We start from the raw sequence: 16,623 nt of genomic DNA, 5'->3' as shown, positions 1-16,623 counted from the left end.
AAGGGAATTGAGGCTTGTAGAGGAAGTAAGCAGCCCAAATCCATGCTGCCTGTGAATATCAGAGCCCCAAATCCAAATCTTTGGATCCATACTGAGGCATGGTTTCCATCGTGCTGTGTTAGGTTTTCCTCTGCCCCTTTTGGCAACAAATCCTGGGCTAAAAAACACACAGAAAGTGTTGTGGTGGCTTAGGGAATGGGGCGTGTTTACAAGTCCATGCACTCACCCAAAAGAAATTGTACTTGAAAGGATAATTGGTTTGGCTCTCTCTGATGCAGAATGTCTTGATCTTTTTTGTCAGGGACCCCTTTGGGGGTCTGGTAAAGCCTATAGGGCCCTTCTCAGAATCATGTTTTTAAACACACAGAGTAAAACATGTAAGATTACTAGGAAAAGCAATTATATTCCAAAATTCTTTAAAACTTACTTTTAAGAAATTCGTAGGTCCCAGGTTCAGAATTTCTCGACTATATTCATTAAAATGCCCTCAGACCTTTCCCTCGATTACAAAATGATACTTCTCTATGGCCTAAAAATTTTTTTTTCTTCTTTTCTCAGTTTAAAACAAAAATAAAAAACCTCTCTCCCTTCAGGCCCCCCCTCCCCCAACCATCACCACAGCTTCTGGACTAGAAGGAGGCAGGATGAATGCAAAGCCCTACCTGTATTTGTCTGCATGAGATCTTTTGTTTTAATGGGTATCCTCTGGAGATGCTTCTTTGCAGCCTGAGTGTGTTAAATCAAGTTTATGTATGTATTTGAAGAGGGAAAAAACCAGAGCCTAGGGATAGAGGGGGAGAATTGGGGAGAGACCACTGTAAGGAGATGATACAGTTGGAATACCGATATCGCTGCCTCCCATTTCACCTGACTTCCTTGAGATTCAGCTCAGTTTGTACATCTCCTATTCAGGATATCCCCCACCCCACTCCCCAGTGATCCCCGTTCTTCTTCCGCTAATTATCTTGCATCTTCTTATGTGTGTACATGTCGCATCTCCTAAGTAAAATGTCAACTCCTTCAGGGCAAGGACTTTTTGTTTTGTTTTGTCTTGCCTTTATATCATCCAGAGCCTCACACAGTGCTTTTCACATCCTAAGTCCTTATTGAGTTGAGTAAAATTGACCAAGCTAGGTCCCAGGATGAATGAGCTTGGACTTCGAATCAGGAAAACCTGCATTCAGATTCTGCCTCAGACACTAGCTGGTCATCCCTTCTTTCAAGCCTCAGTTCCCTCATCTACAAAAATGGGGAGGTTGAACTCCTCCCCTTCCATCTCCAAATTTATGATCCTCTGATCCTAAGATAAAAGGAAGGACAGGAGGTCGTGGAGCAGTTTGGTTAACAGGGCTTTCTTTTCTGGAAAATTCTTTGACGGCTTCATTCCTGGGAGCAACTGAGAAGCCAAGGACATTCCTGGGGAAATGTAGACACCAAAGAGGGTGAAAAAGAAAGGGTGGAAGAGGACTGAGATACTGGAACTTGTACAATATTATCACCCTAATCCTAACAGAAAGCAGGTTTAGGCTGTGCTTGAACCGTGCAGATTAGGAGAGACCGCAAATGAGCTTTCAGAAGGCAGCGGGGGGAGAGGCAAAGATTCAGATCACTGAAGACTCCATTTGTGTATGTGTGTGTTTTTCTCCTCCTCTTCTGTCTAACAGGATACCACTACATCTGTGAGGATCGGCCTGATGATGGAAGAGATGATCTTCAACCTTGCAGATACACATCTGTTTTTTAATGACCTGGAGGTTGGTAGCTGCTTTTTCTATTCAATATTTGGATATTTAACCACCTGCATCTGGTTTGGGGAAAGATGCTTCTTTTGGGGGGCCTGAAACTTTTGCCAGCGACCCCCAAGAAGACACTTAATGACAGCCAGGGATGGCTTATTGGAAACACACTTTGCCAGATTATCTCCCGGACTTCCTCGTTCCATTAATGGCTCTCTCCGGTGTGCAAGGCATCAGTGTCTGGGCAGTCTGGCTAATCTAATAATAGCAACTTGGCTCTTCCTCCTGAAATTTGCTGTTTAATAAGTTTATTAAACTAAATTAGTGCAGATCCTCCCAGATCAGAAATAATTAGCTGTGGGGCCAGGATGGAAGCTTTTAAAAACAAGTTTTCATTCTTGTCTACAGCATGTTCTATAGCCCAGAAGCAAGTAACAAAAAGAAAAAATACTTACTTAAAGTATTAGTCTTATGGTGTTTCTGACCCCTGAGAAATGTTGCGGGGTGACAAAGAAGAAAGGAAGAGAGGATTTTGAAATAAAGAAAGGATAACACCCAGGAAAGGTCTTGGTTTCAAAATCTTATGACTGTGGGAAATGGGGATCATAGGCTCATAGCTCCAGAATTGAAAGGCATGTCAGAGGCCATCTGGTTTAATGTCCTCATTTACAGAAAAGGAAACTGAGGCCCAGAGAGTGACTTGCCCAAGGTCCCAGAGGTAGTATGACTGAATTATTATATCAGATGGTTAAAATGAGAGAGACAGATTTATGGTTTCATTTCCATAGCATTTTGTATTTTAAAAGTATTTTCATCTCATTTGATTCACACAGTTGCCACTATAGCTGTTATTATAGGGTTTTAATGATTCATCTGTAGTCATACGGCTAATAAATGCTGAAGACAGAATTTGAACCTTGGTCTCTTCTGACCCCAAGTCCAGCGTCCTTCCCGTTACAGTGAGCAGCATAGGGCGTGTGTGATTAACTGCTGGATTCAACAAATACTTATTAAGTCCCTACTCCACGTGGGTTCCTTGTGTATTCAGTGTTACAGGAAAACCAAAAATGAATGCTGTGCTCCATCATAGTCTGTTGGAAGAGATAAGACAAAGATCCCAGGAGTGACCAGGAGAGTTTGTAGGGGAAATGGCAAGGTAGTTTAAGGTTAGTATAGTGGCTAGAGTGCTGTACTTGGAGTCAAAAGTCCTGAATTCAAATCCTGCTTCATTGTATTCACTAGCTTTGTGATCTTGGACAACTGCTCAGATCTCGGTTTCCTCCTTTGTCAGATCAGAATAGCAGTGTTCACAGTTGTCCACTCAGGGGCTTGTGGGGAAGAAAGCACTTAGTAAACTGATAAGTGCTTTATAAATATGTGGTGATTGTTGTTACTACTAATCATTATGGATGGTATGATAATTTATATGCATTCTGCTATGTCATTTGTAGGGCTTACCAAATGATTTAACATGAGTTTCCTTATTTGAGATCCCTTTAGCTAAAACATAAGAGTGGGCCAAAGTAGCTTGTACAGAATATTAACTGTAAGGAACATTTCAGGGAGGAAGAGGTTATTGAGCCACAGAGCATAGGGGTCAAACTGAAATAGAAATGAATCCCTTCAGGAGGCATGTTGACTTAGAAAACCACACATTAACATTGTCTGTAATGTATTTTTATTTATTTTGTTAAGTATTTCCCCATTGCATTTTAATCTGGATCAGCAGCAGGGGAGTTTTGCCAGTGGGGAGTTCGAACTGAATGCTGACGATGAGGATGTTGAAGGTGGTGGGGACGTGATGACTTAGCATAGTAATCCTTTCTCTCTTCTCTAGTGCTTTACATCTTATAGTGCTCTCTCCCCTACATTATTTCACTTAATCCTTCCTACAAGCATGCAAAGACAGATCTGATTTCTCCCATTTTCCAAAAGGAACCTGATGTACAGAAGGTCCTTGGAACTGGAGCTAGAGGAGGAAGATCTTAGAGATTAGTAAATCCAATCCCCCCACCATCATCTTGTCAGCGAGGTTACAGAGACCCAATAAAGGGAAGAGATTTAGCCAGGGCTACAGTTTAGGGCAGAGCCAAAACAAGAAAGTGAGTCACAAACCAGCTCTTTCCACTGCATTGGGCAGAGATATAGCAACTGCCTAAGTCATACACAGAGTGCTGGGCTCTGGGATTTAACTCCAAGCTGAGTCTTCTTTCTGTCACATTCTCTGCCTTCCCGTTCTGGAGAATGGGATAGGAATTTGAGAGAACAAAGTCAAAGGGGAGTGCCCTTGGGCCAGGGAAAGACCCTTGATCTCCTACCTGTTTGACTTCAGGTAATTAATTTCTCATCTCTTGGCTGTAGTTCCCAGATATTTAAAACGAACAGATAATGCTGAGCATTCTGAGGTTCTTTCTAGCTCTGGGTCCTATAGTACTATGCCTTTCTAGGCAAGTGGCGGGGGGAAAAACCATCTGTAATCACAGTATTATAGTTTACTTTCAGATGCACATGAGAAAGGAAAATTTTTTATTTTTAAAAGAAAAAGAAAGGGTAGAAACAGAGGGTGGAGTCAGTTTGGACTTGGTTCCAAACTGGGTTGGGTCCCTTGGGAGCTGCTCACTATGGGTATTAGGGGGAAGCAGCTTTAACTAGTAGAGTATCTCCTGGACCCAAGAGGGTAGGAAACTAAGGAACACCTAAGCCTGGCCCTGGACGGAAAAGTTTCCCTTGAGACCAGTAAAGTATGGAAGTTAGTGACTTTTCTGGTTGGCCTGTAAACCACAAGTTAGAAATATGGAAAAGCTATCTGTGCTCATGAGAGAGGAAAAAAGGTTCTTCATTCACTCTGGGGCCAAGTCATATGAGCCTGGTGCTCAGTGGGTGCCCATTTTCAACAGACACCATAGCAAATGCCAGAAACAGCACGAAATGAATGGTTCCCACCCCGCTAGAGAGCACCTCCCTGCCATGACCTCTGACCTCAAAGCAAAGCTCATATTTAACCATTAAAGCCAACCCCACTGCTGGCCTGAACCAACAGCTTAACCTTGGAAATGAACAGTTAAAAACACTGGCCTTCAATTCTGCCAGCTCTCAGGCAGCTCTCAGGGTCAAGTCACTTCATTCCTTGGAACCACAATTTCCTCTTCTAGAAAAATGGGGATAATAATCCTAACAATATATACTTTACATACATAACAGGTGTGAGGATTGAGTGAGATAATATACGAGAAGCATTTTGTAAGCTAAAAAGCCTCTGAAAATGGCGAGCTACTGATATTATTGTCAATAATAATAATATTAATAGAGCACCTTAAGCCTTTGCCAAATGCTTTTTTACAGATATATATATATATATATATATATATATATATATATATATATCAAACTAGAGCCTCACAACCCTTATCCCCATTTTACAGATGTATAAACTGAGATCAGATCAGATAAGTGTTTTGCCCAGGGTCACACAGCTAGGAAGTATCAGAAGTATCCAGTACTATACCCTCTGCATCAATAAGCACTCAATCATACAAGAAGCATTTATTAATTACTGTATGCTAGGCCTTGTACTAGATACTAAGGGGCCACAGAAATTAAAAAGATTCAATAGACCCTAGCTGCCAAGGGGCTTATGGGGGAAACAAATGTGTATACATATAAACATGTATGAAATATATATATATCAGGAAGAAGCCCTGGTACTTGGAAACATCAAGTGACCTTGTAGATGAGGTATCTGTTGAGCTGAGCCTTGAAAGAAGGTCGGGATTGTCCTCTGAAGCCCTCCTCTGATGCCTTGCTGGGGCTTTGGAGGTGACCTTGAGTTCCTATAGGCTGTGGCAGCAGAGAACCAGACTATAACAGGTTCAAACCATCTGGGAAGGCTTTGGCTGCAGGCCGAGTAGCAGACTCCGTGTCAGTCTTGTAGTCACTAGTCTAACTAAATGCAGGGAGGATCGTCACCGAGTGGTCACCTACAGAAGTTCCCAGAAGGTCTCGGAGAGATTTCCATCAGGGTCAGTGAAGGCAGCAGTGGTACCTATTAAATCCTTGATCTTTGCGGAGTATGGGAATAAACCAGAGACCCAGGGACCTTATGAATGGGCAGACAGAGAAGAGACTTTGTGATTCCCTCCTTGGAGTGAATTTCATGGGCCCCAAAGAAACGCCTTTAGAAGGCCCGGATTGGCTATTGGTGCTGTGCCGTGAAGCTTATTTGTTTTTGTTTTCTGAACTTAAAGAAAAACCGTCCCCAGCGCCAAGGGGCCCTAGGGGCACCCACCCAGAATCGAAGCCGCATAATGTTATTTGAAAGTTAAAACATAGACAACGAAAAACACATTTTTTTAAAAAGGCCCAACAACCCACAACCAGCGCCATGTAACCCCCCCATTGGAATTCAGACAAGAGCCACATGTAGCTTCTCCCTGCACACTGGCCCAGGAAGAGAGATTTAAATCAAGACCATACTCATGGGTATGGATGGTGCTGATAGCAGTGTTGGAAGGTGGAGGCGGGAACTGGACTGAAAAGTCAGGAGGTCCGAGTTCTAGACCAGGACCTACCACTATATATGGAGAAGCCACTTCCCCTCCTTGGGCCTTTGTTTCCCCATCAGTAAAATTTTGTAGTTGGATCAGATGACCTTTGAAGTCTCTTCCAGTCCTGACAGTCTATGATCTAGGCAGCTGGTTTAGAGCATCTCATTCTTGCTGTCATCTCTAAGCACTGAGTAGCCAGCAAGACCATCAGTAAGCATTGATTAAGCATTTACTCTGTGCCAGGCGCAGCGCTAAACATCAACAAGTCATGCCCCCACTCAAAAGTCAGACATCAAGGGACAGAGGGAAAGGATAAGGAAAGATTCTCTGAAAAGAACACTCTGCCCCAATCAGATGCAATTGTGCTACCGATTCTCTGGGAGGAGTGAGGAAGTGAGGATGGCTGCAAATTAGGAGAGGGAAAAGGAAGCTGGGGGGAGGGGTGTCAGTGAGTTAAAGAGGGAAGGGGGTTGTAGAGAGAAGGTAACAAGCCGCAAGTCTGGTAATGCAGCAGAAGTTGAAGGGATTCCAAGAGGAGGAAGCTTTCCCACCTGTTGGTTGCACCCTGGGGCAGAATCTGCCCAGATTATAGCATTGGCAGTGTCCCCTTTCTCTTTCTGCCCAGTCCTGAGTAGCTGAGGCAAATGGGAAAGTCAGCTTCTCCAGACTTCATAAGGATGGTGTCTGTTTCAATCTTGGCTACTGGGTTTGGGAACAAAGGAGAAGTGCCAGAAAAGACAAAGGAATTTAACTCCCAAATCATTGTCCTGGCCCAGCTGCTAAGTGACTAAATGTCACTGGTACAGGAAAAAAGTGAAAATCCCTTTTAGGAATATCACTTTCTTTTGTTTGGCTGGCGGACTGATTCATTTCAGCTCATTCCTTCCTGCTCTCGGGTTTTCCAGTGTCTCCTTCTTCATGGCATGGAGTCTTTGGCAAGTCTCAAGACTCAAGGATCCTTGAGTGTAAGTCTGGTGATAGATGGCTCTGTTGCCTGAGGACCAGCCTCTGTAAATGAAGGGAGTTTCATGAGCATAGAGGTCTGGCCACCAAAGAATGAAACGTTAATGGCTCTGGCAGCTTCCAGAGACCACCTGCTAAAATGTAGAGAAGTTGTGCTCTGCCACAGTGGGGGAGTACCCAACCAAGATCCATGAAGAATTGAAATACCATTGATTCTTCACTGATAATATAGAGCAGAAGTTCTTAATCTGGAGTCTATGAACTTTTATTTTAATATCCTGATTAATATTTTCATAATTATTTCAATATAAATTGATTTCCTTTGCAATCCTATATATTTTATTTTATGCATTTAAAAGCATTATTCTTAGAAGCATAAGACCAATAAAGGGGTCCAAACTGCAAAAAAAAAGCTAAGAACCCCTTCCCTAGAAATTGGGTGTATTAGAATGGGGTACCTAAACAGAGTAGACTAGAAGACATTGTTAAAGCTAGATAGGACCCTAGGCCATTATTATCCACTCTCCTTCACCACTTTAAAGATGGCAAAACTGAAGCTCTGGATTTCACCTAACCAATAATTGATGGAGCCAAACACTAAAATCTAGATCTCCCAAATGGTAGTCGAATACATTTTTCATATGTCTCTGATTAGAATTCAAGAGCTGCAACTCCTGGGTTCACAATCTCTCTGTTGGACCCTGCTGTTTTTAGAAAAGGTAACCAACCACCAAGGAAATCCTCTGGCCCCTGGGTAAAACCCCTTTAGAAATGGGAAACAACCTTCATTAGACTATCTCTTGGGGAGGAGACTTCTGTTCAGGAGTACAAAATCTGTTTCTGCAAAGGGAAAAAACCAGAGCTCTTAGCATCTGGGAAACGTCTCCGGATTCAGAAGAGCATTTTGTCGTCTTTGATATAGCAATTTTTCCTTTTTACATGTGTTTCATCAGGAACACGAAGAAAGACTAGTCTCGACTGATTCCCCTTCTGAACCTTTGTGGATGAGAGAGAGAGTAGCACCATCAAGTGGTACAGTAACTGTATCCAGAGGCAGGCTTAGCAGCCTCTTGTTGCTTAGTTAGTGGTGACTCCCAGAGTAGGAATCAGTGTGGTGCAGAGGAAGAAACCCTGGATTTGAAATCTGAGAACCTGGGTTCAAATCCTGATTCTGCCTGCTGCCACTGACTGCCTGTGTGACCCTCAGCAATTCACTGAACCTCTCTGGATCCTCAGTTTCCTCTTCTATAAATTGAGTGGTGTTTTGACTAGACCCCCAACATCCTTCCAACTCTAAATCTATGATCTCCTCAATAGAGTGGAAAGAGAAGAAACAAGAGAAGTGATTTCAACTTCCACTTCTGCCACTGGTACAGTGTGTGACACTAGGGGATTCACTTCTCCCTTGCTGTCAACCTTCTTCATCCACAAAATGGCCAGCAAAGTGAAGGCAGCTTGAGTCTCTTGGTGGGGAGGGAAGAAACAGGTTCTTTGTTTAGATACAAAAGTATCCTTCAGATCAAAAAAATATATTGGATCCAGAAAAGAAATTGGGCTATGATGAGAAAAGTGAAAGTGATTCCTCTTTTTGGGAATATTAATGATCAGTTTGTAAGACCACAACTGTTTTCTAAAGGTCTACTATTAATGTTATTGACCAATCCAAGCCTGCCTTGTTCTGTTTTTATTAAAACCACGGTTGAATTAATGTACATGCTTTGCCTTCCGATGGATCTTCTCTGCTGGTGCGTACACCCCTTCTTGGTATGTTTTTAGAGAAAACAAATCTTGCTGATGGCGTCTGGCAGGATCCTAGAGAAACTAGCAGGAGAAAGTGGAGGATGAATGACCCCATGTTCACTCTACAATTTTCAAGCTGTAATCTAGAAGCTGAGGGGACTTTGGGGTGAAAGATTCATGGCCACAAGATTCAGAGCTGGAAGGCATCACAAAAAGCACTGAGGCCCAGAAAAGGGATGTGATTGCCTGGGGTCACAAAGATAGTAAAGCTGCAAAAGCAGGATTCCAACCCAGGTCCTTTGAGTCTGGATCTTGTCTCTATTGCTTCATTCTGCTTTATACTGCCTTAATCACCTAGGAGTGTTAGTGAGGGAGGGGAGTGAGGTAACAGCAGACAGAGAGGTAACAGCAGACATAGGGGAGATTAACCCCTCGACTAACCCATGGGGATGAGGACTCACAGATCTTCTTCACCCTGATGGTGATCTATTTGCCTCTCTGGCCCTTCTCTGCTCCAACCCATTTCACTGACTTTAGATTTAGCAAAGCTGACTCTGTCTTCTTACATTTCTACTTTTGACTTGGGAACCCATATCTGGCCTATGTTTTTAACCTCAAACCCTGTTCACTATACCTGGTTCCCTCTAGATCTTGACTTCCATCTTTGAGCCCCAGGCTGGTCACCTGATTAATTTGTTCTTCTCTTAAAACTACAGATATAAATGCAATTCTAAAGAAAACCATCATATCTCCTTCATTTATACCAAAAAAAAAAACAAAAAACCTTACCAATGGGTTAGTGTTACACATATTGTCTTTAAATGCCTCCAGACACCAAGCGTTCCTTCTGCTGGGTGATTTGCCTTGGTTCATGACAAAGACTTGTTTTTAAATCTTAGTTTGATTCCCTAAACCAGAGCAGCTGAACCGCTAGGAATATAGGACAAATATTTAGAAAAGGTGACTTTTAAAAGGTGACTCTTATGAATAAAATACTGACACAAAAACTAGGTATTTAAGGTCTGAGGAAACATTCTTAATGGAATGTTTGGGACTATGTTTGGTCAGTCATAAAAGGCTTCATGAAAGCAATGGAGTTTGAGCTCGGTTTTAAAGCGGCGGGAGAATGTGGCCAGACACAAGTGAACAAGGCAAATAAGTGGAACCTTCAGCTTTTGGGCTAGTGAGGTCAGGGGACCCATTCAGAAGAGGCCAGGTTGCCCTCACTGGCTGTGTGGTGAGAAGGATGATATGGGGAGGGAGGTGGCTGACTATACAGGTTGCTTCTGAAATCAGGTTAGGACACAGCTAGTTTCCTGATGCTGAGTCTGGTTCCTAAATGTCTAATTTACAGTTTGTAGGAGCTGTTGGAGAGAATAATATTTCACACATGTCAGTGCTAGTCTGCTTACACAGAGTTCCTGCCTGGCTGGCAATTTATCCAGTGGTAGGTGAAGCATCTTTATCACTCTTAAGAAAAGTTAAACATTTTGACAGTGAAAAAAAGAGCATTAGCATTTTCTTCCTAGGGAATGTGTTATCCAGCTAGTCTAGAGGAAGTACTCAGCAAGCTCATTTGAAAAATGTATCTCGCAGGAAAAATGAAGGCAGACTTGCTGGCCCAGCCCTTGGAGGAAATTATTTTCCAGAAGCAGATTTGTCAACAATATCCTTTCTTTTTTTTCTTCAGTGGCTGTAGTCAGGCTAGGAGCAAAAGATAGTAGGATTAATGGCCTCAAGTGGCTACTCAGGAAAGAGTTGGCACACGCTCAGCCGTGGCTTTGGCGTTTTGATCTGCAGCCAATGGTTTAGTAGGTAGCAAATGGCAGGATTACTGTTCTCGTTGATTACAGGTCAGGCGGAAACACCACCAGGAAATAGTCCCAAGAACCCTTCAAATGTCTTCACTGTTGGTCAGAGGTGTACTATTTGGGTTGCACTTGAGCAAGCCACTTCCCTTTTGTGGGTCTCAGTTTTCTCTTCTGTGAAATTAAGAGGATGGATCACATGTTCTTTTGGGTCCCTTCTGGCTCTAAGATACTAAGACCCTGCCACACTCAAGCATTCTGATTTTAGTATCATAAAATGTAGAGCTTGAAGAGACCCTAGAGATCATCTAGTCTAGGTACCTAATGTTACAGACCCTCAGACAGAGCATGTGACTCACCTATGGTTACCTGAGATGTCAGTGACAGAACACATTCAAACTAGGTTTTCTGATTGCAATGATTCTGCCATATTATGTTGTATCCTGGAAGCATCCATGAAGTTTGGAGCCTGCCACTTACTTTCCACCAATAAAAGTTATCCCCTATCAAGGCAACAAAAGTAGAACTACTCGCAGATTTGCCCCAAATAATGATTCAGACATTTAGTGAGCTTCTGTGTGTAACTCCCCCAGGGCTAGCATCTGGAGGAGAGACAAGAATATAATAATACCTGGCGTTTATACAGTGCTTTAAGGTTCATAAAGTCTCTGTACACAGCTCATTTGATCCTTACAACAACCCTAAAAGGTAGATAGTATAAATGTTATTATCCCCATTTTACAGATGAGGAAACTGGCTTAAAGAGATTAAAGTGATTCACCCAAGGTCACACGGGTAATGATTAATGACAAGGCAGTGTCACTAATGTGTTGACACTGCACATACCCTACAAGAGTTCACCTTCTAGTTGGAGAAATGAGGCTGATACATGAAAAATACTTAACAGTACAGAACTGCACACAGGTAAGTATAAATCATATACAGTGGACTACAAGCTACCTAAGGGTTTAGAGAAAGGGAAAAAAATAGCCTGGAATAGTCTGGAAAAATTGTTGGAGGCAGTAGGGCTTGATTTGGGGAAATTATTCCAAAAACCTCTTCCTTGACCACCACTTCCCTATATGCGTTGTCTCCATCATTTGAATATAAGCTCCTTCAAGTTGAGTTTCCTTATTTTATATAGGCACAGTCCCTGGCACATATTAATGGCTTAATAAATGATTTTCATTCATTCAAAGAAAAGTTGGTCAGAAACCTAACTTAAGCAAAGTCATCCCAAGGACAGATACGGATGAAAATGAGAAGGAGACAGCAAACAGGATAAAATGGAAAAGATCTGCAAAAGATTTTCATAATGAACTGTTTTCACCATCATGAAAAAGTAGAGATGCTCAAGTAGTCCTAGAGTCAGGAAGACCTGATTCAAATCTAGCCTTAGATATTTACTAGCAGTGTGACCCCGGGCAAGTCACTTAACCTCTACCTCTGTTTCCTCATCTATAAAAGGGGAATAATGATAGTACTTACCACCAGCATAGTTTTGAGGACTAAAACTCATGTTGTAAAGTACTTAGCACAGTGCCTGGCACATAGCAGATACTACATGTTACCTCTTAGCAGCTAATATTTTAATATCCTGGCCAAACCAGTATGGCTAGAATACAGTCTAGAAAGATCCTTTGCAATCAATTCACTTCTTCCTCTATTTAGCAAAAAGAGATTTTTGGACCAAGAGCTAGATTCCAATAATGCTTGAAGAATTGGATGAAAAGTCATGCTTATGCTTCTTTTATCTACAACCATTTGATCTTAGAAAAATCCTTTGTTTTGCCATCAGTCTCTTATTATTTTTGGAGGGGAGAAGAGACTCCTTGTCTGCTTTTATTTTCACCATACAAAGTAGTATTTTTAATGGAAAGAAGGGAGGGAGAGAGGAAGGAAGGAAGAATAGAAATGTCTTTTCTTTATCAGTCCTCTGGAATCATGGTTGATCACAATATTGATCACCGTCCAGTCTTTCAGAATTGTTCCTTTTTTACCATATTAATAGTATAGTATAGAATGTTCTTCTGGTTCTGCTCACTTTACTCTGCATCAGTTCAGACAAGTCTTGCCAGATCTGTCTCAAACTGGGTTTTTCATTTCTTATAGCACAACAGGCTCCTTCTTAAGAGCCTTGCACATTTGTTTTTCATCATCGGAGCTCATCAATGTGGCACTGCTATAGAAAGTTATGGGGAATTTAAGAACCCCAAAAAGGGGTGGTCAATTCATAGTACAGCAAAATAGAGAAACCAACTTCCTCTAGAAGAATCACATGAGCTAGAGAATAACAGTAGTGTATAAGAAGCTGAAAATCTGAAATGCCAGCCTTGTTTGTTTGTCTGGCGTTTCTGCTATAATCCCTAGTGGTATAACCCCACCACCACATATCCAGTGGGGACTATTGCTGCTACCCATGGCCAAGAGGAAATCACTGGGGATGAATCATAGTATCATAAATTTAGACTTGAAAGGAACCTGAGAGCCCATCTATCCCAAGCCCCTCATTTTAGAAATGAAGAAACTGGGGCCCAAGGAGGTTTAAGTGCTTTCTCAACATATCATACAAGGTGATAATTGTCAGAAACAGGACCTGAACCAAAATGGTCCAACTCCAGAAGTCATTGCTCTATCTAGCACCTAAGAGACGTCATACCCACCATGTTCTCTCCAAACAGGGAATGTCAAAGAACATTCTGGAGAGGGCAGGAGTTGCCTCCATCACATGAGCACAAAGGCAGTAACTCCCAACCTGGTTCACTTTGGCCTCCATTAATTGGACCAATTCCTTTTTGAACCTGTTTCATCTAGGTCACATTTTCAGATTAATTTCACAAAATTACTTCCTACTGGAGAAAGTGATACTTTTCTTTGAACCCAAAGTATGTCTTTCCAAGTTCCAGGAAGAGTCTCCTCTAGTATGTCTCATGTTCTAGGATTTAATGAATAAATCACTGTTCACCTTCTCCATCCAATTCATGAACTTTTGAACATCATCTCATTGGGTCTTCATCTTCTCAGCACCTTCTAATTCCAAAGCCTGTGATCCTGCATCACCTGAGCAGGGCATGACTTTTCTCAAAGCCAAACTTGGAGTTTGATGTCAAACTCAAGAAAAACAAGAGCCTCTAGACCATACATGCAGGCCATCATATTGACTTAGAGAACCACATAATATCTATATCTATCATTATCTATGTTCTTTTGTATTTTTATTTACTTTATTAAATACCTCCCAGTTACATTTCAGTCTGGTTCTGAGTTTGACACTTCTGCTCTAAGGAATTAGGGCTCTCTTCTATCAGAAATGCTTTTCCATCTCCCCTTCCCCTCTGCAAAGCTTTCCATAACTTCAAGTCTCCCTTCCTCTGAAAAGTCTTCCCCAGTATTTCCATGCATTGATCTCTCCTTTCTCTGGGCATTTGATTGTTCTCCTTTTGTTTCATGGATGACCTCTTGTCTTCCTAATAAGACTGTCAGCACCTTGAAGGCAGATGTTATTCTTGTATCACTGACAGTTCAAATCTCATCATAGAATGTTGACATATCATCCCTTGAATGTTTGTATCCAACTAAAATGTTTGGATCATGCCCACACGGGCCAAAAGTATGTCTCAGTTTATGTAAAGCAGTATGGGTTGATGGTAAGAGGCAAGCTAGACAATTAGTTCTCTAAAGTCAATCCACTACCTTCCACTCCATGCTTCAACACAAGCCTGGAATGGATGCCTTCCTCACTTCTACTGTTTAGATCCCTTTTGTACCTTCAGGAGGTTGAAGTACTTGGATTCTAAAGTCTCTTTCTGTTTTCATGCCCCTTCCAACTCTAATATTCTTTTTTCTAAGATTCCTTCTAGCTGTCACATTCTATATTCTAATGTCCCTTCCAACTTTGACATTCGGTAATTCTGAGCCCTGGTGAATACTCAAGCAGAAAGGAAAAAAACACTCCTAGGTTATCTCTGAGTACATTGAGTTCAGCCCAACAGACATTTCTCTGTATCTCTTACTTCCTATTACCCCCTCAGTTTGCTCAGATCTTAGAAGCTAGTTTCTGTGAAAATGAAAAATCAGTCTGGTTTCCCCAAGTAGTAAAAGCCAGTCCTCCCACTTTTACTCTGCCTAGCTTCTTGGGGTGGCTTAGCTGGTAACGTGATAGGGTTGGCCAGTGGACTATGAGGTAGTGTCTCACTAAGTGTCACGGTATTTTATTAAGTCAGAAATGTGATAGCTACTGTTGTCACACTTTAGCGCCCAGAACAATTCCCTCACAAATGAGAAAACCAGGTCTTCCACAGATGCCTTTCCCTTTACATCACCCAAGGCTCAGTATAGGCGAAGTTAAGCAGGCTGGGACAATATTATCCCAGTGTGGCTTTCTGAGCTTGCAACTGCTATGGGGGAGTGTTTTTGTAATTTCAGACAGGGTGATGTGCTGAAGGGAAATCTGCTATTAATTTTATTTTCGGCAAAGCCAGGGTCTGTAAAATTAGTGTTGGTTTTAAAATTCTATTTTCAATAACATAGCAGAAGACTGAGGACCAGGACCAAACTTGCCACTGTAGTTTTCTGTGGACCAACTAAATGGCCAAGGGGCATTAGGAGAAATGATGAGGGGAATTCTGTCTTGTCCCCTTTCCCTGGAGGCTGGGCCAGTTCCAGTCTTACTTCTAGCATAGAGACTGAAGAAGAGAGAATTCTGCTCAGAGTAGGAGTGAGTTGGAGGTCTCAGCCTGTAATGTCAAGAGGGTAGACTATGATGATAAGGGAGCTTAGATTCTTTAGGATAGACCTGGGGAGAGAAGAGAGGTTTGACCCTATCCAGTTCCATCCTGGAGTGGATCCAAAATGACTTATAACTCAGCTGGTCACTCAGGGCCCCTTCTAGAATAAACAAGTAGAGCTGCTCTGAAGTAGAACTCACAACTCCCACCCTCTTCTGCATCCCCACCAGGATGCATAGGGATCTTCTCATCATAGGACTTCAGTAGTCATTAATTTTGGGAGAAAACAAGTCGTAGGGGATAAAAAGCTCTGGATTAGGAGTCTAGAGACCTGTGATTCTTATTCCAACCATTGTGCAACCTTGGACAAATCACTTCAGCTAGGACTCCAGTGTCATCCCCTCTAAAATGAGAATGTTGGCCTAGATGATCTCTAGGGTTTCTTCCCATTTAAAAGATGTAAAACCCTTGTTTAAAAAAAAGAAAAAAAGCTGCATGATAATAAGGTAATAAGAATGGCTTTTCCATGGAGCCTGTATACTAGTTCTTGACTGTCACTCTACAAATGTTGTGAGTATTTTGTGCAGCCTGGTTGAATGAATGCATGCACTGACTTCCTATTCAGCTAAGTGACTAACTTCTGGTGTGCTGGTTTTAAATTCAGTTTTATCCCTTTATAGTTTGTCATTCTTTGCACTTACTGACAAAAGTACAGTGAGAGGAAAATTATCCATTAGTCTCTTTGGGTATGAATCTTCATAATTTAGTATTAAAAAAAAAAGCATTAGTGCAAACCTTTTTATAAGGCACTGACTTTCGACATAAAAAGGGATTTTAGATAGCATCCAGTCCAAAGCTGTCATTTTACAAATGGAGTAACTGAGGCCCAAAATAATTAACTTTCCCAGGCTCATTCCTAGAGCCAGATTCTTTGACTCCAGATCCAGTGCTCTGACTTGTGAGCTTGAGAAAACAGATATTTTCCCATCAGACAGATGTAGGACAAAATGGGGAGATGTCTAAAATTCCTTTTTAAAAAAATACTTTCATTAAAAACCATAATGTCTTAATGGAAGAGGGGAGTAAGGTTTAGTGCCTTTTTTAA

The 16,623-nt window shown here is 41.8% G+C and overlaps 1 protein-coding gene across 2 annotated transcripts in view; it reads left to right on the top strand.

The window, feature by feature from the left end:
- Positions 1 to 16,623, top strand: part of EYA2 (EYA transcriptional coactivator and phosphatase 2) — a 234,710-nt gene that overhangs the window by 195,762 nt on the left and 22,325 nt on the right. For both annotated transcript variants that reach the window (XM_072633655.1, XM_072633654.1), the window contains exon 10: positions 1,665 to 1,754. In XM_072633655.1, coding sequence (XP_072489756.1) covers positions 1,665 to 1,754 — 90 coding nt within the window. The remainder of the gene's footprint in view (positions 1 to 1,664; positions 1,755 to 16,623) is intronic.

Source organism: Notamacropus eugenii, chromosome 1, assembly GCF_028372415.1.
Source record: "Notamacropus eugenii isolate mMacEug1 chromosome 1, mMacEug1.pri_v2, whole genome shotgun sequence".
NCBI classification, from domain to species: domain Eukaryota; kingdom Metazoa; phylum Chordata; class Mammalia; order Diprotodontia; family Macropodidae; genus Notamacropus; species Notamacropus eugenii.
The sequence above is the reverse complement of the archived record's forward strand: the minus strand, read 5'-3'. Positions and strand labels throughout refer to the sequence as shown.